Source organism: Aquarana catesbeiana, linkage group LG02 (genome assembly GCF_042186555.1).
Source record: "Aquarana catesbeiana isolate 2022-GZ linkage group LG02, ASM4218655v1, whole genome shotgun sequence".
NCBI lineage: Eukaryota > Metazoa > Chordata > Amphibia > Anura > Ranidae > Aquarana > Aquarana catesbeiana.
The window spans coordinates 77,754,955-77,778,642 of NC_133325.1; the positions used below are offsets into that span (position 1 = coordinate 77,754,955).

A 23,688-nucleotide genomic window follows, 5' to 3' on the forward strand; every position below is an offset into this window, starting at 1 on the left:
ATAGCATGGAAAATAACAGAATAGAATAAAAAAAACAATAGAATAGAATGAAATAGAAATAAAATTACTGTCTTCTGAAATTCAAATTTTAAATATAAACAATTTTTATTTTAATAGAATAGATTAGAAAATAATAGAAAAGAATAGACAACAAAATAAGAGAATACAATAGAATAGAAAAAAACAATAGAATAGAATGAAATAGAAAAGAATAGATTAGAAAATAAGAGAAGAGAATAAAATAGAATAGAATAGAAAAAAAGCAATAGAATAGAATCAAATAGAATATAACTGTCTTCCAAAATTGGAAAACGAATAAATAAAATGAATTCCGAAAACAAATTAAATACATTTAACTAAACTAAATTATTTATATAAGGAAACGAAACAAAATTAAACAATTTTTTTCATTCTGCACATGTCTAATGTTCAATGATATGAGGGCCAATCCTGGCAATAACATGCGCTAATACATTAAAACCTGTGATACAATTTCACAGATCTAAAGGTGGAGAATCATTCCAGATAATTCAACCTGGAATCTAAATTTTAAATCTGTCTATCAGTGAAACCGGAAAGGTGGGAGCACCATCAGGCCCTCTAGTAGTATGCCTATTTACATTGTCTACAGTAGGGAAAGGCCAGCAAGCAAGAAACTCTCTGTCAAAGGAGAAAGGCTCTTCCACATTTTCTAAAGGTTCCATCACAGTATTTATAGTCCTTATATATGCCGACCTTTAGAGTGCATGTAGCGGTGATGTCAGCAGCTTCCTGCAGAGTGAATATCTCCTAAACTGTGCACGTTTAGGAGATATTCACTTCACCTACAGATAAGGCTTATCATAGGCTTACCTATAGGTACAAAAAAACAAAATGTACTGGAGACTTTAGTTGACTAAAATATGACTAAAACTAAAATGGCATTTTAGTAAAAAGACTATGACTAAAAAGAATATTGAAATTTGACCTTTAAAATTAACACTGTTACTTTGCTAATGCTAGTGAGTGACAGACTGCATCATATTTGTCATTTTTGTCATTTTTGATTTTGTCCTCGATATCACTGTAAACCTGGAGTTTTGCTTTACCAATTGCAATACTGTACTTTAACCACTTGCCGCCTGCCATATAGCAAAATGATGTTGGCAAAGTGGTTGTGATATTCTGACCGGACGTCATATGACGTTCTGAGGACATCAAGCCGCTGCACGGCCCCGGGGGCGCGCATAGCAGCGATCATTGTTGCAGCGTGTCAGTCTGACACACTACAACTCCGATCTAGGTAAAGAGTTTCTGACGGAGACTCTTTACCACGTGATCAGCCGTATCCAATCACGGCTGATCACGCTGTAAACAGGAAGAGCCATTGATCGGCTTTTCCTCACTCGTGTCTGACATACGCGAGTATTGAAGAGCCCATCGGCTGCTCTCCTGACAGGGGGGTCTGTGCTGATTGTTTATCAGCGCAGCCCCCCTCCCTCGGATGCCCGCTCAGGACCACCAGGATGCCACCAGGACCACTAGGGATGACCACCACACTGGACCACCAAGTATGCCACCTCAGACCACCAGGGAAATGCCAATCAATGCCCAGGCAGCTGCCAATGCCAATGAAAAATGCCTGCAGGTGAGTGCCACCAGTGATGCCTATCAGTGAAATATATCAGTGCCAGCCATCAATGCCCATCAGTGCTGCCTTTCAGTGCCCAGCAGTGCCGTCTATCAGTGCCACCCATAAGTACCCATTAGTGCAGTCTTTCAGTGTCGAATATCAGTGCCCATCTGTGCCGCCTATAGCCTTCAGTGCCACCTATCAGTGCTGCCTATCAGTGCCGCCTATCAGTGCCCATCGTCAGTGCCCATCAGTGCCACCTCATCAGTGCCATCTCATTGGTGCCACCTCATCAGTGCCGCCTTATCAGTGCCCATCAGTGCAGCTTATCAGTGCCCATCAGTGAAGGAGGAAACATACTTATTTACAAAATTTTATAACAAAAACAAAGAAAAACTTTTTTATTTTACAAAATTTTAGGTCTTTTTTTATTTGTTTAGCAAAAAATAAAAACCACAGAGGTGATCAAATACCACCAAAAGAAAGCTCTATTTGTGGGGGGAACATGAAAAAAATTTAGTTTGGGTACAGTGTAGCATGACCGTGCAATTGTCATTTAAAAAGTGACAGCACTGAAAGCTGAAAATTGGCCTGAGCAGGAAGGAGGGAAAGTGCCTGGTATTGATGTGGTTAATATACTGAGAATGCTCTAATATTAGGTAAAGAGCTCCTTTTTAAGGTGGTTTAAGTAATATAGATCTGTTGTTGGTTCTCTCTAAAGAGGACATGCTGTGGATATCTGCTACTTTGAAGTAAGATAAATGAAAAATCTCTAACAATGGAAGTAAAGAATTCATGTGGACACGGTGCTCGGTATCTGAGACATGGAGTACTTCAGATGAAATGAATAAAACTCAGAATTTTTGGCTTTTCAAACAGCATTCTGTACCAGCCCGAGTGACTTTCTGCAGGTTTTCCACAAGCTAAAAGCTGTGAAAATGCCCCTCCTGTCCTGTGCTGGATCTCATTAATGTAGATGTCCACCCTAACACTAAAATACCTACATCTACAGACATCCACGATCAAACACTAACCTATCTAGCCCTGTAAAAAAGAAATCAGTATACATACCTTTGTTGCAGCCGATCTGACCCGATCGCACGCTGAGCTGTCAGTTGCGGCTTCGCTGTGTGTAGGCGGGTGCAGAGGACACAGCCGACAACGGAAGCCCCATATTAACTCTATGGGTAACGTTATTATTATTATTATTATTATTAATATCCCAGCCGTTGTCAGCTGTGTCCTCTGCAGAGCTTCCGCTGCTGGTGACTGGATCCAATCGGCTTCAAGAAAGGTATGTATACTGATTTCTTCTCTACAGGGCTAGATAGGTTAGTGTTAGATCGTGGATGTCTGTAGATGCAGGGATTTTAGTGTAAGGGTAGACTTCTACTTTAATGAACTGTTCCAGACTAATTTTACGGTGGCTAATATGACTGCCAATCTTTATAGCCTTATACTTACCAACAAAAATAGTATAATCTATACAAGTGTAGCACCCTCTAGCTAGTGTGCTAGTGTATATAGTTAGCTGTTAGTGTAGGCAGTTTGGTTTGGCTGAGAGCCAGGCCTGGGCTGAATCTGGGTCAGGGTTAAGTGACTCAGGGAGGCTGGATGATTCATCTGACATCTCTTCTGGTGCCTCTCCCTATTTTCTGGAACCTTGGAGAAGGTTCTAGATGTAGTGGGTGGAAGTTAGGAAGGGCTGTAATGCATATTTATGAGGACACTGGCTAATCCCCAGCAAAATGGGGTGGCAAGGAGCAGCTTACCTCATAAATAGCCGTGAGTCATGCCAGCAGGGGCAGTCAGGTGAAAGATGGAGATGGAGTGCTAAGGACGCTGTCGAAGGCCCTTGCAGGGTGCCCCCTCGTCTGGGGGGTGGCCTCAGGTCTCGGGCTCAGGTGCTGGAAGGATCGCTACACATCTAAGGGGCCTCGGGTTCCTGCCTCTAACAGGCTTTTGCTCTGATCTGACTGTGTGTCTTGTCAGATCCAACAACAGTGTGTCAGTGGAGTTCTTCAAGCAAGCAAGTGCTGGAGGAAGCAGAGGAGTGTATATAGACTGTATATAGGAAGAAGTTGTCCCTGAAATTGTTCTGAAGACAAGCGGGCATCCTATCATTTTTCCAATCCCTATCCAAGTTCTAATCCCTCAATAAAACAAAAAAACTGGACTGTTCTCTGACTCTGGAGTGACTGTGAAAATTTTGTGTGCAGGGTGGGGGATCCCAATTACTTGTGGTGGTTATTCTAAAGCACAAACAGTTTTTACCTTAATGCATTCCTTGCATTAAGGCAAAATAATGTATGCATCGGTTTTGGCCAGTCACCCCCTCTTTTACTTACCTGAGCTCTCATTTGATCCAACGCTGAGCCCTCATTTGATCTGCAGCTCTTCTCTCCCCTCACTTCCATGTCTCACTAGCTTTGCTGGGGCATTGGGAGCCATTGGCTGTCAATCAAAGTCAGTGACGAGGGAGTGGGGGAGCGGGGGGGCGGGGCCAAGTCCTGCTGTCTGTGTCAATGGATGCAGCAGCGGGGCTCGGAAGCAAGCATGTACAAGTGCTCCCATGGGAAGTGGCTTCCCATGGAGGCATTGGACAGAGGAGGATGCCAGTGATGTACTCGAGAAGAGGAGGTTAGGGATCGCTCTGTGAAATTCTTTTTTTTAATTTTTTTTTTCCTTTACAATCACTTTAAGATAATTTTAACGCTACCCCCAAAAAAGCTGCTGGTAGGATGGGTCCTCTGTTTTTTGCCTTGACCTTCTCAAGGGCCACAGCCCCTCTGACACACCAGGTTGAGCAAAACACAGTAAAACACTGCAAATAATTCTTATCACCCAATAATCGTGCTATATCGAAAATAGGAACCAATGCCATGGGTAAACTTAATATATTATTACTCAGTATTGTTGATAACCAAGCAAGTTCAAATAAGTTGGCAATTGTGGTAACACAGTGCAGACTGCAAAATGGTTAACAGTGAGTACTAGGCATAAGTGGCATAAATCGCCTAGATCAGCATAAACAGTAGCAATGTCACCTAAATTGTAACAGTGGGTAGTAATAAGACTTCATCTAATAATACAGTAGCTATACTGCCTGTGTGCACTAATATCAGCTGTGCTAGGCCTAAACTGACTGGGTAGGCACAGTCAAAATTGAGAAGCATAAACAGTGAAGGTACGTAATTGCTACAGAGAAGTGCAGATTGGGTGCTATAATTGTCCTTCTCTCAGCAGCTTGGCTACTGCTAACAGTACAAACGAGCCAGGATCCCTTTCAACAACTCCCCTAGGCAGACATCCCAACCTGCAAAAACTCATTTCAGGGAGGTTTCAAACGCATTTCAGGGAGGTGACACTTTGTGCCGCCGCCCCCCCTCCCCCCCCCAATAAAATGCAGCCTTACCAGTACCAATTAAATGCAGTTTTCGTGCCCATGAAGTGCAACCTGATCACACAGCTGCTGGTCCTGGGGTCTGGCTGCTGGAGCCTGGGGTCTGGCTGCTAGGGCCAAGGGTCTGGCTGCTGGAGCTGGGCTCCTGGCCCTGGGGTCTGGCTGCTGGGGCCTAGCTGCTGGAGCTGGGCTGTTGGTCCTGGGGTATGGCTTCTGGGGCCAGGGGTCTGGTTGCTGGGGCCAAGGGTCTGGCTGCTGGAGCTGGGCTGCAGGTCTTGGGGTCTGGTTGCTGGTCCTGGGGTCTGGCTGCTGGTGCTGGGGTCCGGCTGCTGGTCCTGGGGTCCGGCTGCTGGTCCTGGGGTCTGGCTGCTGGTGCTGGGGTCCGGATCCTGGAGCTGGGGTCTGGTTTGCTGGTGCTGGGGTCTGTCTGGTGGTGTCTGGCTGCTGGTTCTGGGGTCTGTCTGCTGGTGCTGGGGAGACATCCCAGTCAGAGAATTCCCCAGCAGGAGGGGGGTGGGCAGAGGCAGAGAGAAGACTGGGCGCCGTGATCTGTAGGCTGTAGCAATTAACTTTCGGGTGCTGGTGCGCAGTGATCTCCTATGCGACAAGTACATGACAGTCCCAGATTGCCCGGGAAATGATATTGAAGAGAACTGTCATGTACTTGTTGCACAGGAGATCACTGCGCAGTGGCACCCGAAAGTGGAGAAAGAGTCCACTTGACCGGGGAATTTTTTTTTTTTTCTTTCTTAGTTTTTCTTTTTGTTGCTTAGTAAAGGTTGCCCAACAGAAGTGGTGCTGTTTGTTTGGTAAGGGTTAACTTTGGCAGCCAGGTTTTCCCTGGCTTTTCTGAAGACTACCGTCCTCTGCTAGTCACTATCTAGGACAAGAGTTGTTGGTTGCTCTCTGCATGAGCAGAGAAGGAGAGTGCTACTGAGGATGTTGTTACCACTTTGCTACTTTACCACCTCTTGTGGGAGCCCAGTCTGGGTTTCAAGGGATATGGACTTTACTGCTAAATGGACTAATGGACTTTCTCACCTATTTGAAGTGTGACCATCTTATGGGGCACAAGGGAGCACCACGGACAAACCAAAAGGGCACTTAAAGTACTTTGTACAGGAATGTGTATGGAAGATGTTGCTGAGAACTGTTATCTGTTATATTTTACTGCTTCGGTAAAGAACGTTATAATTACGTCAATCTGTCTAGTCTGAAGACACTAAAGGGGTGAATGCATTGTGTATCAAAGAACAGGGCTTAGAAGGGGGATGAAGAGGAGTCAGTGTGAATACATTACAAAGGTCTACCCTGCAGTGGAAGGTTGTTTTGCCACTGCTAGGGGCAACCGGAGTAATGTCGACTGCTTAAGCAGCCAGCCAGCAAGAGTCTTGGTGACATGGCATGGGCAACAGAGAGCACTGGTGGAGAAGGGGTTTGTGAGCTTGGCCCCCTCCCTAAGGACTGGTGCCCCACATACAGGGACTGATATCGCAGCACAGGGTATCCCAGGTACCTAGCCTGAGATGTCATGGAAGAAGAGAAGTGAATGACAGGCCTCTGGAATTAAGAAGCTCAGGAACATGTGAAGAGAAGATCTCTATGTGTCAGGGAGAGGCCTCATAGTGTCCCTGGAAGTGAGGTGACACGTCAGGTTGACCTGGTGGAGTGGGGTACAGGTTCCATTGTACCCACTCAGGATTGCTGCAGCCATTGGGAGGAGTTACGGAAAGTGAAACATACACAAAGGGTTAACTGTGCAAAAAGAACCGGCTCACTTCTAAGCCAGAGTTCTGCCTTAACAATAATATCTCATTAGTGCAGCCTCAGCCTGTGAATTCAGGCATTAGCGAACATTGTACTGTGGCTGTACCGGGGTCCAAAGAGTTATCCAAACATAAGGGTAGAGTGAACTTGCGTCCAAGTCAGAGCGCTGCCTTAACGATGATTTCGCATGTTGGCAGCCTCCGCCTGTAAGTGCAGGCATTAGCGAGCACAACTAGCGAGTCCCAAGCTGGGCGCATTAAGCCCCACCCACCCATTGGAGAAATTTCCCACCACTTTCTGTCTGAACAGAAAGTATAGGAAAATCTTCCCAAAAGGGATGCTCTATCCAAAACAAAATAATACATTTTTGGCTGGTGTTGAAAATGCCATTCCTGCTTATCTTCTAGCTAATAGACTTCCAGCTCCATTGAGGCTGGATTCACACTTTAGCGGAGTGTGTTACCTGTTGCCACAGTGTAAGAGTATTTTTTTGTCTTTTATTTGTTTTTGTTTTTTTACTTTTTTGTATATCTTCTCTTTAATGTGCCTTTTTTTTATATTTGTACATTTGGGAAGTGGTTGTGGGGAGGTTAGCTGAGAAATTGACATGCTCAAATGATTTCATGCTGATATATATGCTTTAAGGATGTACATACACAGAAAACTTTGTTTAAATACTGCAAAATAATCCATTATTTTCAGCACGAAAAACTGTTTTTATACAATAGCACTGAAGAAGTTGCATCTCACCTCGATCTCCTGAAATGAGTTGTTAATCATAGCGATCAGCATGTTTAATAAGACAATCACCATGGTCACATTATACACTCCATAGAGAACATATCCAATATTCTCTATAAATTTATGTCCATAGTTGATGACAACTGATTTCACTTCTGAGAGCCCAAAAATTGCCCAGAACAAAGTCTTAAAACTTTCTTCAACTCTAAAAAAAAGAAACAGATGAAGAGTTTTTGTTACACTGTGATCAGTTACTCAGATGGGAGATTTGCAGACACATTTCTGGCAATTGGTTTATTGATTTTGGTTTCCAAATATGTTGAATCCAACCTCTTCTATTTTACTATGAGTTTTTACCCTTCTTTTTTTCATATCAAGCAGGTATGTATCATAAACCTATGAAAGGCCTTCTTGAAAAGCTAACTTCACTTAGAAATTATACTTTTATTTGAGGAGTTCAGGCTATAGTTTGTAGACATGTGCATTAGTTTTCGTCCGAATGCATTTTCGTCCGAATTTCGTGTATTTTCGTTATCATTGTAACAAACAATAACGAACGCGCAGAATGCGAAAACCGAAAGATCCGACATAAACAAATGCTTTATTTTCGTTTTCATTGCGACAACAGTTCGATATACATAGGAGATTCAACATGATGCTGACAATAGCGATCTGTGTCCATCGAACCTGTGGTCAAATGTGCCTAACCTTAGCTCTATTAGTCCAAGATTATTCTACATAGAGAGAAAAGATTTGACATAGCTGCAAAGGGTGGGCCAACTCAGTATTGAACCCTACAGACTTAGACTGGGATGCCATTAAAGTTCACGGACGTCCCAATACTTTTGGTAATATAGTGTATGCCTCAAATATTTCACATATAAGGCCTGCCATGCATGCTGTTTTGCAGTTCTTAATTCTACCAGAGTCTAACCAAACATTATTTACTGTACATCAATAGCTACACAAGTGTGTATGTTTTTTACTTTTTTCACACAGATATACATAATTCCTGTTTTGGAAGGAGGACTGCAGATCCAAAATAACTGGCCTAAAGCATTTACTCTCTGACTTGTCTGTCACTACATTTCCAGGCTATAATAATCTATACCTTTTGTATTAAAAAAAATCCTTTCAGTCTTAATAAACGAGTCCCTTAAAAAAGTCCCATATTCCTTGAAAGATAAATAGAACTTACTATAAATATGAAACCTTTCCATCTATTTGAAGATTCCTAGATATCAAACAAAAAACTAAAATACCTGTTCCACACAACATGTTTCACCATTTTAATTCATGGCTTCATTAGTTGTGCAAACATTAAATAAAAATGCTCAAATGCTTGTGCTCCAAACCAAAATGATCAAATAAAATAAAATCAGACCACCATTGGCCATGTGCTGGCCCTTGTTGGACCACATGGCCAATGGCAGTCTAATTTTATTTTATTTGATCATTTTTGGTTGGGGACAGCTTAAATCTCTCTCATATTATTCTTCATATATGCACAGATTATGGAGAGGTATGTGAATCACAGAGTTTCAAATCCCTTGGTAGCTAACACTTTTAAAGGGTAACTCCCTTTTCATGGGGAAAAAAATAGTAAAAAAAATTAATAATAATATAGTGTATACAATTGCGACATGAGTCATATTGTAATTGAATGTTATTAAGAATGACCTTTCCTTTTCAATCTGCAGCTGCTGCAGTTTTCTATAAAATGCAATATGGCTACCTGGAGGCATTTTGTACACAGATGGATGGTGTACAGATTGCCCCCCAGAAATGTAATTTCCGCTTGTGTGATTGGCTCACTGATATTCTCAGAAGTCTGCAAATCAGATTTTGAGCATCCCCTGCAACAAAAATGTTATTTTTGGTGAGATACACACAATGGGAAATCATGTCTAAAAGGATGCAGACCCTGCCAATTTCCTCAATAGAGCTCCACAGGTGCAGCAGCTGATTGATAATTATCAAAACCACTCCCATACAGACTCACTTAGCACATGGACAAACACACAGCTATTTCTTCAGAATAACAAAAGGTAAGAATCGGCAACAGTTTGTTAAAATCCCTGAAATGTACATAGATCACCCAGAGGGGAATATTTTTTTTCAACAAAAGTGGAGTTACTCTTTAATGTATAGGTATTTTAACTTTTATTTTGGAAGTTTAATTGGATCCTTTTATTAACTATACTGAAACCCTCAACCCATACACATAGTTCCACAGACAGGAGCGTTGCTCTTTTGGACCACCATCCTTCTGGAAAACAGCATAATCCAAGACAAGCCACACTAAAATGATCCTGCTAAACTTACGTGGTAAAGGCATCATTTTGTTTAGCTCCAAGGTAATAGGAATAAAGGTTAAACATTCCTATCATGAAGGCCACAAACACCATAATAAATATGACCATGAACTTGAAGATGTCTTTTACAGTTCTTCCCAGTGATATCTGCAATGGGCCAAAGCTTTCGTTAGCTGGTAGAATGTAGGCGATGCGTGAGAAGCTGAGGACCACAGCGATTGCATAGAGACCTTCTGATATGATCTGAGGGTCAGAGGGCAGCCATTTTATTCTTGCTGAAAGAAAAAAAGGCAATAGTATATGTAATGAACAATGTGATCATGCCTTGCACTGTATGAAGTGATAAGGGTAAGGAATATGGGGGAGGACAAAAGCTGAAAGTAAGCCTGCCATGATATGAATAAATGAACTCCCATTGCCAACTTCCTTCTGGAAATGCTAGCTGCATGGTTGCCTGCTAGTGGACCCAATGGCTTCAGTACTTTATAAGCCAAAAACAATTATAGAGATAAGAAAAGTTTAGTATCTGCATACTTACTTCTTGGTTAGTGACTCAAAATATTGCTGTAAAAGGGTCACCAAACGAGTCAGGCAACTAGCATTTTATGTAGAAGAGGTCAGCGATGGCAGCCCCTATGTTTTTCTCATGACAAGTGTACTTTGAAGCATTGATAACACCAAAAAGGGAGAAAAAAACCTAGAGAAACTCAGGGAAAGAGGCCAAAACAGCTCAGATTGGGTACTTGCAATGGTCAGCTTTTTATCATTTATGTAAAACTATTATTCCAAAAGGAAAAAAAACTGTTGCTGTAACTTTTTAAAAGGTATTAGCTGGAGTTTGGAATTAACTTATTAGTCAAGACCATCAAAATCTACTGGGGTATCTAAGGCTACCCTCCCCACAGACTGACAATGCTGATGTCCAAAGGTGACTCTGCTGCTCCTCCATTCAAAGTGGAGACACCCTAAGACAGGAAATGTGTTACTGGCAGGATCACCAGGTGAAAATAAAGGAAAAGAGCCTAAAAAAGGAAACCAATGCAGCACCCGCAATACAAGATTAGTAAGCCGCTTTACTTTCCATGGGTAGGTAAAGAATTTTAGGGTTAGGTTAAGTGCTTAGGGTTCATTTTCAGGTTAAAATGTCAGTCTGCAGAAAATTGAAGTTTCCATATCTCTTTGGACAAGTATCTGCACTTGGTCTCCCGAGCCTGTACACCTGCTGCACCATTATTAGGGGTTCCCTCTGCTGGATATTTGTTTGATTGTATACTATGAAGAATGAATTTGCCTCATCCCTGGGCACATACTGCCCTAAATGTAAGTATTACTTGGTACACCATCCAGCCGCAGCTGATGTCAGCCTCTCAGACTTTTACAGTCCACAAGCAGCAGGGCTGGAAGTGAGCCTGTAGCTTCCACCCGCACCTAAACACCAGAGCTTCAAGCATAAGTTTGTTTGTAAGTCCCGGCTTCCTTCTGACCTTGCTTCTGCCTAATGCCTTGGTACCTTGCTGTCCGCCTGCTACCGAACCCCCTATCCTAGTGACCTCGCTCCTGTATCCTGGCTCAACACTGCTATCCGAGTGTCTGCGACTAAGGTCCTGCGACCAGCTGCGACTTCCTGCTGCAAGCCTGCCAGAAACTCTAGATCGCCAGATGTTCCAAGCAGAGAAGTACAAGCAGAGTGCCTCTTTAACCGCAGCTGACCCACGGTGCATGGCTGCCCTTCCTAATCTGATGGAACTTGTGTTCCTCCTGTCCCTCGGCTCCCTCTGTCCCACTCTCAGCGGGACCTGGGTTGGAGATACTAGAGAGGCCGACCTCGTCATTTTAGTCTCCCTTCAGGTACGTGACACTTAATTAGTAAATAGAGTTCACCTGTGTGCAATTTAATCTCAGTATTAGTACAGCTGTTCTGTGAAGCCCTCAGAGGTTTGTTAGAGAACCATAGTGAACAAACAGCATCATGAAATCCAAGGAACATACCAGACAGGTCAGGGATAAAGTAAAAAAATATCCCAAGCTTTGAACACCTCACAGAGCAGATTTCAATCATAATCCGAAAATGGAAAGAGTATGGCACAACTGCAAATCTACTAAGACATGGCCATCCACCTAAACTGACAGGCCGGGCAAGGAGAGCATTAATCAGAGAAGCAGCCAAGAGGCCCATGGTAACTCTGGAGGAGCTGGAGAGATCCACAGCTCAGGTGGGAGAATCTGTCCACAGGACAACTATTAGTTGTGCACTCCACAAACCAGGCCTTTATGGAAGAGTGGCAAGAAGAAATACAGTGTTAAAAGAAAGCCATAAGGAGTCCCGTTTGCAGTTTGTGAGAAGCCATGTGGGGGAAGCAGCAAACATGTGGAAGAAGGTGCTCTGGTCAGATGAGATCAAAATTGAACGTTTTGGCCTATAAGCAAAACGCTGTGTGTGGCAGAAAACTAACACTGCACATCACCCTGAACACACCATCCCCACCGTGAAACATGGTGGTGGCAGCATCATGTTGTGGTGATGCTTTTCTTCAGCAGGGACAATGAAGCTGGTCAAAGTTGATGGGAAGATGGATGGAGCCAAATACAGGGCAATCTTAGAAGAAAACCTGTTAGAGTCTGCAAAGTACTTGAGACTGGGGCGGAGGTTCACCTTCCAGCAGGACAACGACCCTAAATATACAGCCAGAGCTACAATGGAATGGTTTCCATCAGGGGTCTCCAAACTATGGGTCTCCAAACTATGGCCCTCTAGTTGTTCAGGAACTACAATTTCCATCATGCCTAGTCATGTCTGTAAATGTCAGAGTTTTACAATGCCTCATGTGACGTGCAGTTCCGCAACAGCTGGAGGGCCATAGTTTGGAGATCCCTGGTTTAGATCAAAGCATAATCATGTGTTAGAATGGCCCAGTCAAAGTTCAGACCTAAAACTAATTGAGAATCTGTAGCAAGACATGAAAATTGCTGTTCACGACACTCTCCATCCAATCTGACAGAGCTTGAGCTATTTTGCAAAGAAGAATGGGCAAAAATGTCACTCTCTAGAAGCTGGTAGAGACATCCCCAAAAAGACTTGCAGTTGTAATTGCAGTGAAAGGTGGTTCTACAAAGTATTGACTCAGAGGGGCTGAATACAAATGCACATCAAACTTTTCACGTATTTATTTGTAGAACATCTTTTGAAAACCATTTATCATTTTCCTTCCACTTCACAATTATCTGCCACTTTGTGTTGGTCAATCACATAAAATCCCAATAAAATACATTTACATTTTTGGTTGTAGCATGACAAAATGTGGAAAATTTCAAGGGGTATGAATATTTTTTCGAGGCACTGTGTGTGTGTCTAGGTCAAATTTCATGAATGGGGTTTACAACCACTTTAAGTTAGGGTGGATTTTGTAATAAACTTCTACATTTTTTACAAGTGCATAAATAAGTGGCTTTAGCATTCTCACCAAAAGTGTAATATTTTATTTCAGGAGGCAGCGTGGCACTTGTCACATCTTTAATGTTCTCATCATCATCAACAAAGTTCTGTGCTCGGGATGCGTGCCAGAATGCCATGAACCTGGCAATAAAAGAAGCTGCAAAGATTGCCAACATTCCAAAATCCAGGATATTCCACAGCTCGAAAAGGTACTCTCGGGGGCCTTGGGACCAAATCTCCTTACATTCTGACCAGATCATACCTGTGTGGAGGCAACACAGCTGGTTAATAAATCCAAAATACATGATTAATTGCAGGCATTAAACAATACATTTCAGATACTAAACATAGCACAATGAGCAGATGCAGACTTAATCCACCCAGAGAGGATGTAAAGCACTGGGGGACAGATCTGCTCATGGCATTAGGCTAGATTCAGAAACATTATAAGCGTATAAGGGTCCTTACAATGTGACTCAGATTAGAATGGGACTTAAAGATAGCCGCTAATACAAATAAATGGAAGGCTTTTACTGACATCTCATACAAACCCCTTCATAACTGCATGTGTGAATACGGTGTGACATATTGTGCATAGATACTGAAGTCTGCATTTTTTTTTTTATTTGGGTAGAATAAAGATGAGTAAAAATATCTATATACCATGAAGATAGCCACTTCACCCACCTATAGATAGAACACATTAAAGTTACACAAGTATACATGTAACAGCAATAAACATCATGCTGTGAAGGAAGAGGTTAATGCAGAACTAAAGGCAAAACTTTTTTTTATAATTATGGAAAGTTTAAGGGAGGGTTATAACTGCTGTCAGGTTTTTTGCCATCTGTTTCCCATCAGGAACATTTCCCTTCATTTCCTGTCCTATAGCCAAAACAGGAAGTGAGAGGAAATCCCTTTAATCACTTTACCTCCAGAAGGTTTTACCCCCTTCATGACCAGATCATTTTTTTGCTATTCAGCACTGTGCTACTTTAACTGGCAATTGTGTGGTCATGCAACTGTATGCTGATTAAATTTATATGATTTTTTTCCACACAAATAGAGCTTTTTGATTACCACAGATTTTTTTTGCAAAATAAAGGGATTTTTTTTTTAATACAATATTTTCTACTTTCTGTTATAAAACATATCCAATCAAATGAAATGTCTTCATAAATTTAGGCCAAAATGTATTCTGCTACAAGTCTTTGGAAAAAAAAACAGAATAGGTGTACATCAATTGGTTTGCATTAAAGTTATAGTGTGTACAAACTATGTTAAATACAGTTTTGCTAAATAGTTTGCATACCCTGGCAGAAATTTTGAAATTTTGACATTAATATTGAAAATATGACCGATCATGCCAAAAAACTGTCTTTTATTTAAGGATAGCAATCACATGAAGCCATTTATTATCACATAGTTTTTTGGATCCTTTTTATACCGTAGTGATAACGGAAATCACCCAAATGGCCCTGATAAAAAGTTTACATACCCTGGAATGTTTGCCTTGGTACAGACACAAAAGGTGGCACACACAGGTTAAAATGGCAATTAAAGGTTAATTTGCAACAATTGTGGCTTTTTAAATCACAATTAGTGCCTGCGTATAAAAAGTCAATGAGTTTGTTAGCTCTCACATGAATGCACTAAGCAGGCTAGACACAGAGTCACAAGGAGGTAGAAAAGAACAGTCCAAAGACCTGTGTAAAAAGGTAATGAAAGTTTAGAAAGATGGAAAAGGATGTAAAAAAATATCCAAAGCCTTGAATATGCCAGTCAGTACTGTTCAGTCACTTAAGAAGTTGAAAATTTGGGGATCTCTTGATACAAAGCCCAAGGTCAGGTAGATCAAGAAAGATTTCAGCCACAACTGCCACAGGGAGTTTGGGATACAAACAAAAACCCACAGGTAACCTCAGGAGAAATACAGGCTGCTATGGAAAAATATGTTATGGTTGTTTTTAAGGAGCACAATACGATGATACTTGAACAAAAAAGGAGTTGCATGGTCAAGTTGCCAGAAAGAAGCCTTTACTGTACAAGTTCCACAAAAAAGCCTAGTTGCAATATGCCCAACAACACCTTGACATGCCTCATTGGCTTTTTTGTGGCATTGGCGCAGTAAAGGCTTCCTTCCGGCAGATCAACCATGCAGCTCTTCTTTGTTCAAGTATTGTTAAATTGTGCTCCTTAAAAACAACCACACCGTCTTTTTTGGAGAGCAGCCTGTATTTCTCCTGCGGTTACCTGTGGGGTTTTCTTTGTATCCTGAGCAATGGGACTAGAGACCAAATTCAATAATATCTTAATCATATATTAAATATAATAAAACAATTAGTCTTAAAATGTGGTATGAATGGCCGTGGCCCTTTATTACTGGTATGACGACATATAACCAATAACAACCAATATATATTTGATAATATAACATTTTATAACCTTACAGAGATCAACATACCAATGGTTCAGCTATAAAAGCTTGAACCAACCAATTTATAACAAAAAACACTATCCCTTTCAAAATAAAGAATATTCAAAATGGGGAAGGACCGTGACAAGGGGGAGGGGTGCCTTTTCTTTTGCTGCAGCCGTTGTTCTGATGAAAACCGTTGGTTTTATTTCTTTTATAACCTCTTCTTTCTTCTTATAGGTTCGTTGAATCACCTGACCAACTGTAGAATCTTCTAGAAGACAAATGTCAGCTGACAGGTAAGTGACCAATTAATAACCGTATTTTATTTTTTAAATTTAAATCGAATTGCCCTATTGATTTGTCCCTATTCCCATAGGTAAGGTGCGCTATTGCGTTCCCCCCCTACTTTCATGGGACTAGAGACCAAATTCAATATTATCTTAATCATATATTAAATATAATAAAACAATTAGTCTTAAAATGTGGTATGAATGGCCGCAGTCCTTTATTACTGGTATGACAATATATAGCCAATAACAACCAATATATATTTTACGATATAACATTTTATAACCTAACATAGATTAACATACTAATGGTTCAGCTATAAAACCAACCAATTTATAACAAAAACCACTATCCCACACGCCAGGCTCTTTATTTCAAACGAATCAGGCACCCCACCCAGGCCACAGCCAATTCTATACAAGAACTAAAATCCAGGTTGAGAATATCACAACAGATGTCAGATAGATGGACCTGGTCAAAGCCATAAAAACCACCTTCCAAATCGACATGACAGAAGGACAGTCCATCAATTGAGCGCATAAATTTTGCTATCATTCTGTTAATCCTTTTACGGATCTTCCCCAGATAAAAAAATTCCGGATTAATCAACCATTTAATCCTCGGAATAATCTCAGAGAAAACTAAAATGTTGGATGGCAGAACTACACAAAGATGCAAAAGATCCACCCTAATCTGAGCAATTAAATCTAACGTTTTATAAGTACCTAAATCATTTCCAGATAAATGTAAAATAATAACAGCAGGAGGAGGCCAAGAGGAAAATAAAGAAGTCAGAGAAGGACGAAGATCGAAGCAGGACATGCTTCTCCAGCCATACCAAAATATTTTGTAAGTTGTGCTGTCGAGACCTAAGTTGAGTCCATAACTTCTTAGGGAAGCTCTCATGTTTGCCCAATAAACGAAAGAATGTCTTACAATCCAAATATAACAGGGGGATCCTATAAAAAAATTAGAAAAAGCACAAATTAGGCCTAACATATGACCAGAAACAGTCAGATTTCCAACCACCCAGACTTTTGATAGCATGAGACGACAAACCCAACCTAGAGGCTTTGGTACTGCACCAATTCGAAAAGAATGTGATGTGATATGCAAGTGGCCTAAACCGATATGGCAAAGGCATCTTTTCAAGATCATCTTGAACTAGTATTGAGTAAGGGGAAGGCCGGAGCTATGTATTAAAAGAAGACCAGACTGTTTGGGGCGTAATAGCAAGTATCTCGATAATAAGGAGAAAACACAGATCGGAGAACCATGCATTTTATGAATGACAATCCAACGACCTTTTCTCAATTGGTCTGTTTTGCTAAAACGTAACAAGATTCAGACGCAATCAGTATTCATAATGACATCAGGAATCAAAAGGCCTCCGGAAGATGATGAAGACCTCGGCAATAATTCGGAAATATGAAATGCTCTGAAGAAACAGAGGAAAACAGAAACTTGTAAAAGAAGAGTTTCGTAATCCGAAAAACAAATGGTGGAGGAGGCAATCAAAAGGCGATGCAAAATAGTAGAAGCAATTGGTACCCTGTCGTCAACCTGAAAATATTTTTTACGGTAACCTTTAAGGGCCTGCATAACAGAAAAGAAATGCGAGCATGGAGGAAAACCTCTTATTTTATTAAAAAAAGAAATACCTGCCAAAACTTTAACTAAATGAGAATAAGAATAGGATCTACGCATTAAATCATCAAGACAAGTCAAAACCAATATTTCTGAGAAATAATGTATAGGGAAATGGGCGGAGTTTAGAAAAGAGCACCACAAGGACCACGCAGTGTTGTATTGTGCCCACGTAGAGGAGGACAAAGAATTTGAGATAGCTGACGTCACCGAGGACAAACCACCGACCACAACTGTTCTCGGCATGGAGAACCCAATAGATCTGCATCCGCCACCTAACTGTGGAATCGTTCCAGCTGAAATCGGGACAAAGAATCAGCAACATTGTTAACATGACCTGGAATATATTTAACTTTAATCCACAAATTAAAAGTAAGGCATTTGAAAACCAATCGTCTTAATACTGCTAAAGCTGGTAAAGATGTAGATGTCATACAATTGATAGCAAACGCAACACCTTTGTTATCGGAATGAAAGAGAATACCAGAATTCCGTAGTTGATTGCCCCAGAGCTCAAGAGCTACTAAAATAGGAAAAAATGTAAGTAATTTAATTACTAATTTAATTTAAGTAATACAATGTTTTTAGTCAATCCTCGATCCACCCAAGAAGTAGGCCAAAAATCCATAGACCAACGACCGTGACAAAATGCACCATAACCGAGAGAACCATGGGGTTTTCCAAAAAGAACAGCCATTATAAGATACTAAAAATTCATCCCAAACCAAAAGATCTGAAACGAAATCAGATGTAATACATATAAAATGAAAAGGTGATTTAAAACCCACTAAAGCCTTATATAATCTCTTAGAAAAAAACAGACAGATAGGGATGATTTGAGTCACGAAAGCAAGCAAACGCAATAATGATTGTAAAGTTTGAACTTTCATTGTAGATTTAGAAAGAAAAAGAGACACCAAAGCATGCAAACGATCAACTTTAGCAGAAGGAAGACGACACTCCATCAAAACCGTGTCAATTGTAATGCCCAGAAACTCAACACAAGTAGTAGGCCAAACTGACTTTTCTGTCAAAACGTCTACAGATGACCTGGAATTCACTAAACAAATAAAGACAATGTGAAGAATTGGCCGGACCCATAAATAAGAAGTCATCCAAGTAGTGTATTATATTAGTAGATTCGGATTGAAATGAGACTGTCCATTCAAGAAAGGAAGCAAAAGCTTCAAAATATTTGCAAGACAAGGAGCAGCCCATGGGCAGACATTTATCATAATAGTAGGCTCCATTAAAGTAAAAACCCAGAGAGCTAAAAGCGGAATGATGAATAGGGAATAAACGGAAAGCCGATTAAATGTCAGCTTTTCACAAGCAAAGCGGACTGTCCAAGCAAACGTATTTTAAAAACTGCGTCATCAAATGACACATAAGAAACAGAACATTCAACAGGGTCAATAGTAGCGTTAAGGGATGAACTGACAGGATAAAACAGGTGGTGTATTAAGCAAAAACTATTTTTTTTTTTTTATGTATTAAGCCAAGAGGTGAGGCTCTAAAGTTTCGAAATGGCGGCGAAAGAAAGAGGCCTTCAACTCTACCTTCATTAACCTCTTTCAAAATTTTTTCGGATGCTATATCAGGAAAACGATGAAGGGAGATTATCGTGACAAACACAACCTGTGCCATCAAACTCCAGCAATCAAAAACCAACAGAAAAACCACTAATTATGAGATCCGCTGTCGGACAGTCTGGCCATATTTGAAGAAATGGTAACATGGCGATTAGTTTCACTGGCGTTATTGCCAGAATTAAAATTATCCCTAGAATGAGATGTAGCAGCCTGAGACAATTTTTTGAAGCAATGAATAGCAGGATGAGCACCAGGGCAGGTAGCGCATTCATGCTTGTAGGGACAGAAATTAGGCTATTTACATTGCCCTTCATTAAACCTGAAGCACAAACCTTTTTTAAAAGGCCCAGGCTCTGAAGATAGAGAAGGCAATATTTGTTTCCTAGGGATCAACAGGTTTAGCCACAAACCCACATCTTTAGAACCCCATTTTAAATGTTTGTGAATCGCTAATTATTGTCTGAAGGATTCATCGTAATAGAACCACGCTAACCTTGAAAACTTTTTAAAAGCTTCAAGGATAAATTCAGTGAGTTGAAACATCCCGCAACATAAATCGGGACGTTTCTCACCCATAATGCTAGCATATATGCAAAAGGCTTGAAGCCAATTGTTGAAAGAGCGGGGTATTGACTTGCGCCTATCAGCCTCAAATTTATCAGAATCCTTCTTATCCAGACGATTCTCTTTAAAGGAAGGAAAGAGAGAAAGAAGGTCAATATATTCGCCTCTCCAAATTTTATCTTTAATAGAAGCAGACAAATGAAAACTGAGAGGCGAGACTTCACAAACTGGCACTTCCTTAAAACAGCTTTCAGGAACTGAAGGAACAGAAACTCGGTCATTTACAGATGACATAAGTGGCGATACATTTATCGCCGTAACAGGAGAAGCTGATACATCAACATCTTTCCATACCTGCAACAAAGGATTTTCAGAACAAGAAGGCAAGCCGCTAATACATCTTTTGAAATACTCAGTAAAGGAATTAAATGACAGTAACAACGAACGTAATTGTTCAGACTCACCATTATTATCGATCTGTGTGTTAGGAGATGAAGATGCAGTCTGAGCAGAGGACTCCTGTGAAACTTCAGCCGCTGACGACGAATTTGACACAGCATATGGTAAATTGACAAGAGGCAAAGAAACTGCAGGCAAAAAGTTTGTAGTTTTTTTTAAACGACAAAGATGTGGATGGACATGACTATAATTGATAGGGTTAATAAATGAACAATCCTGTTGCAATGAAGGATCAATAAATTTTAAAGCTGGAGAAGATTGTTATATATTTTTAAGACTGGAAGATGCATTGTTAATCAAAAGCTTTTTTAGGTAATGATATACTAGCTGAAGATAATGCAGAGTGAGTGCAAAGGGTTAATATTTTTACCATCAACTTTTTTTATTTTTAGGTGCAGGCTGGCCCCTGGATTCGATCCAGCGGATCGGCTTCTGTTTCGTCCTCTGTGGGTGTCCAGGCGGCATTGCGTCCAGCATCGCCTTCTGCGTCTAACCTGCGCCCAGATGATAAAGGAGGGGTGGAAACAAGCGGCCTGGCCGGAACTAATGAATGGCCACACGGAGAAGGAGGAGAGGGCAGAATAGGAGGCTGCATTGGAGGAGGAGCCGGAACAACAGAAAGTAAAGGGGGAGAAGGAACTGGTTGAACCGGAAGGCATACAGGGAGAGAAGGAGATGGCACGGAGGAGACTGGAGGCAAGACGGACAGAGGAGGGGGGAAACCAGGAACAACAGCCGAGAAAGGAGGAGGGAGAGGTGGCAGAGAAGCCGAGGCCCTCTCTATCAGCTGACGCAGCAAAGAATTCATGGCGAGTGGGAGAACAACACAGGGGGTGCCTTTTCTTCTGCTGCAGCCGTTGTTCTGAAGAAAACCGTTGGTCTTATTTCTTTTATAACCTCTTTTTTCTTCTTATAGGTTCGTTGAATCACCTGACCAACTGTAGAATCTTCTAGAAGTCAAATGTCAGCTGACAGGTAAGTGACCAATTAATAACTGCATTTTATTTTTTAAATTTAAATCGAACTGCCCTATTGATTTGTCCCTATTCCCATAGGTAGGGGGCGATATTGCGTTCCCCCTACTTTCATTCTTCCACCAGTTGTGGCTGCAATCTTTCTTGGTCTATCTGACCTTGGCTTTGTATCAAAAGAGCCCCTAATTTTCCACTTTTAATAAGTGATTAAACAGTACTGACTGGCATATTCAAGGCTTTGGATACCTTTTTATATCCTTTTCCATCATGGTAAAGTTTCATTACCTTGTTACGCAGGTCTTTTGACTGTTCTTTTCTACCTCCTCATGGCTCAGTGTCTAGCCTGCTCGGGGCATCCATGTGAGAGCTAACAAACTCGTTGACTATTTATACACAGACACTAATTGTGATTTAAAAAGCCACAAATGTGGGAAATTAACCTTTAATTGGCATTTTAACCTGTGTGTGCCACCTTCTGTGTCTGTACCAAGGCCAAACATTCCAGGGTATGTAAACTTTTTATCGGGGCCATTTGGGTGATTTCTGTTATCATTATGATTTAAAAAGGGTCCAAAAAACTATGTGATAATAAATGACTTCATGTGATCACTATCCTTAAATAAAAGACAGTTTTTTGGCATGATCGGTCATATTTTCAATATTAATGCCAAAATTTCACAATTTCTGCCAGGGTATGCAAACTTTTGAGCACAACTGTATATATATTTGAAAATTGACCAATCCTGATGTACCGATGGTCTATCTTAATTAGTGAGGCCCTTAAGATGCCAGGACATTACAAATACCCCCCAAATGACCCCTTTTTGGATAGTAGACAGTCTAAGGTATTTAGTGGGAGACATGGCGTAGTACAGTACAACATCATCATATTACTGGTGTGGCAGTGATTTGGGATACTGACTGATGACTGGTAAGTTCTTTAACTTTTTTAAAATTTTTTAATTTTACATTTTTGTATTTAAATACCTTCATCAAAGTAGTTCAGTGTCACCATAGTGACACTGTACTACTCTGGGGGGAGGGGGGTTGGGGGGGGGGGGGTGATCAGGGATTTTTTTTTTTTTTACACTGTGATTGCTGTTACAGGGATGAACACTGTAAGAACAAACATTTGAACTGTCATGAATGGGTTTACATTCATGACACCTTGCTTTCTGTTAAAATGCTGTGATTGGCTACAGCTAACCACATGGTAGAGGATGCTTTGATTGGCCCAGGTGCCATGTGATACCTGTGGGCCAATCACAGCATGACTACAGAAAGGACAGCTGTTATGAATGAAACTCATTTATAATTGTTGTGTATACAATGTGATCGTAAAGCGATCACGTGATCCCCTGTCCACTCAATGCGGCCAGGTACCGGGAACCGTATATATACTGTACGTTGTTGAGCCTACCCGTTCCGCCTGCCAACAGTAAAAGTACTGTGGGCGGTCTTAAACTGGTTAAAGTGAGGGAATCCCTGGTTCTGTCACCAGAACTCTCCCATTGGGAGATTTCTTCTCAATTCCTGTTCTGAGGACAGTCCAGAATTTGTGATTTTCTTTCACTTTTGCTGATAATGTAGGGTGACCAGATGTCCAGGATGAAAAGATTCCAGGGCCAGCACACAAATTTAAAGGTTAATCACTTGCTGACCGCGCTACAGTCAAATGGCGGCTACAGTGCGGATGGCTAGTTCTGGGAGGCCGCCAAATGACTGCCTCCCGTGATTGTGCCTGCTGCGGTGTGTGGGTGGCGCGATCTGTGATCACAGTGTCCAGAGGACAAATGTGACACTCCGGTGTCACATTTGGCACCTTTCGGGGGGGGGGGGGGTTGGAGCAGGTACCTGTATAATCCAGGTATATGCTCCCACTTCTGGGCATAGATCACCGCAGTATCCCCGGCTATCTAAACCATGTCCGGTTCCTCTTCCGCCCCCCCCGCTGTTTTCTGGGAGACACACAGATCCCAGAAGACAGCAAGGACCAGTGAGATCGCGCAGCACAAGGCTTCACTTCCCGATTCCCTTACCGAAGATGCCGGCGCCTCTACCGGGAGCCGAGGGACAGATCGGCTTTGGGTGAGGCATGGTGGGCACCCTGGGCAGGTAAGTGGCTTAATATTAAAAGTCAGCAGCTGCAGTATTTGTAGCTGCTGACTCTTGTTTTTATATTTTTTTGGCAGGACTCCGCTTTAAGATTTACCACACAGGAATATAATTTTATCTCCTCTGATCCATCAATGCAACAAAGTATCAGCTTTTGAAAAAGTGTACAAGGAGCCTCTGCACCAGAAATGTATGTTGTCATTAACAGTGACAGAGTATTGGAATCGTAGGAAAGTGTGCAGGAACATTCATTGTGGGCATAATGTTAATTTGAGTTAATTTGTGTACAGAAGTTACATAGTTACATAGTTACATAGTAGGTGAGGTCAAAAAAAGACACAAGTCCATCAAGTCCAACC

The 23,688-nt window shown here is 41.3% G+C and overlaps 1 protein-coding gene across 2 annotated transcripts in view; it reads right to left on the reverse strand.

Annotated features, from left to right (window-relative positions):
* The window catches only part of TRPC6 (transient receptor potential cation channel subfamily C member 6), a 348,949-nt gene that overhangs the window by 48,179 nt on the left and 277,082 nt on the right, over nucleotides 1-23,688 (reverse strand). For both annotated transcript variants that reach the window (XM_073613057.1, XM_073613056.1), the window contains exons 6-8: nucleotides 13,300-13,533; nucleotides 9,849-10,113; nucleotides 7,533-7,728 (exon numbers count right to left, since the gene is read on the reverse strand). In XM_073613057.1, the coding sequence (XP_073469158.1) occupies nucleotides 7,533-7,728; nucleotides 9,849-10,113; nucleotides 13,300-13,533 (695 nt within the window). The remainder of the gene's footprint in view (nucleotides 1-7,532; nucleotides 7,729-9,848; nucleotides 10,114-13,299; nucleotides 13,534-23,688) is intronic.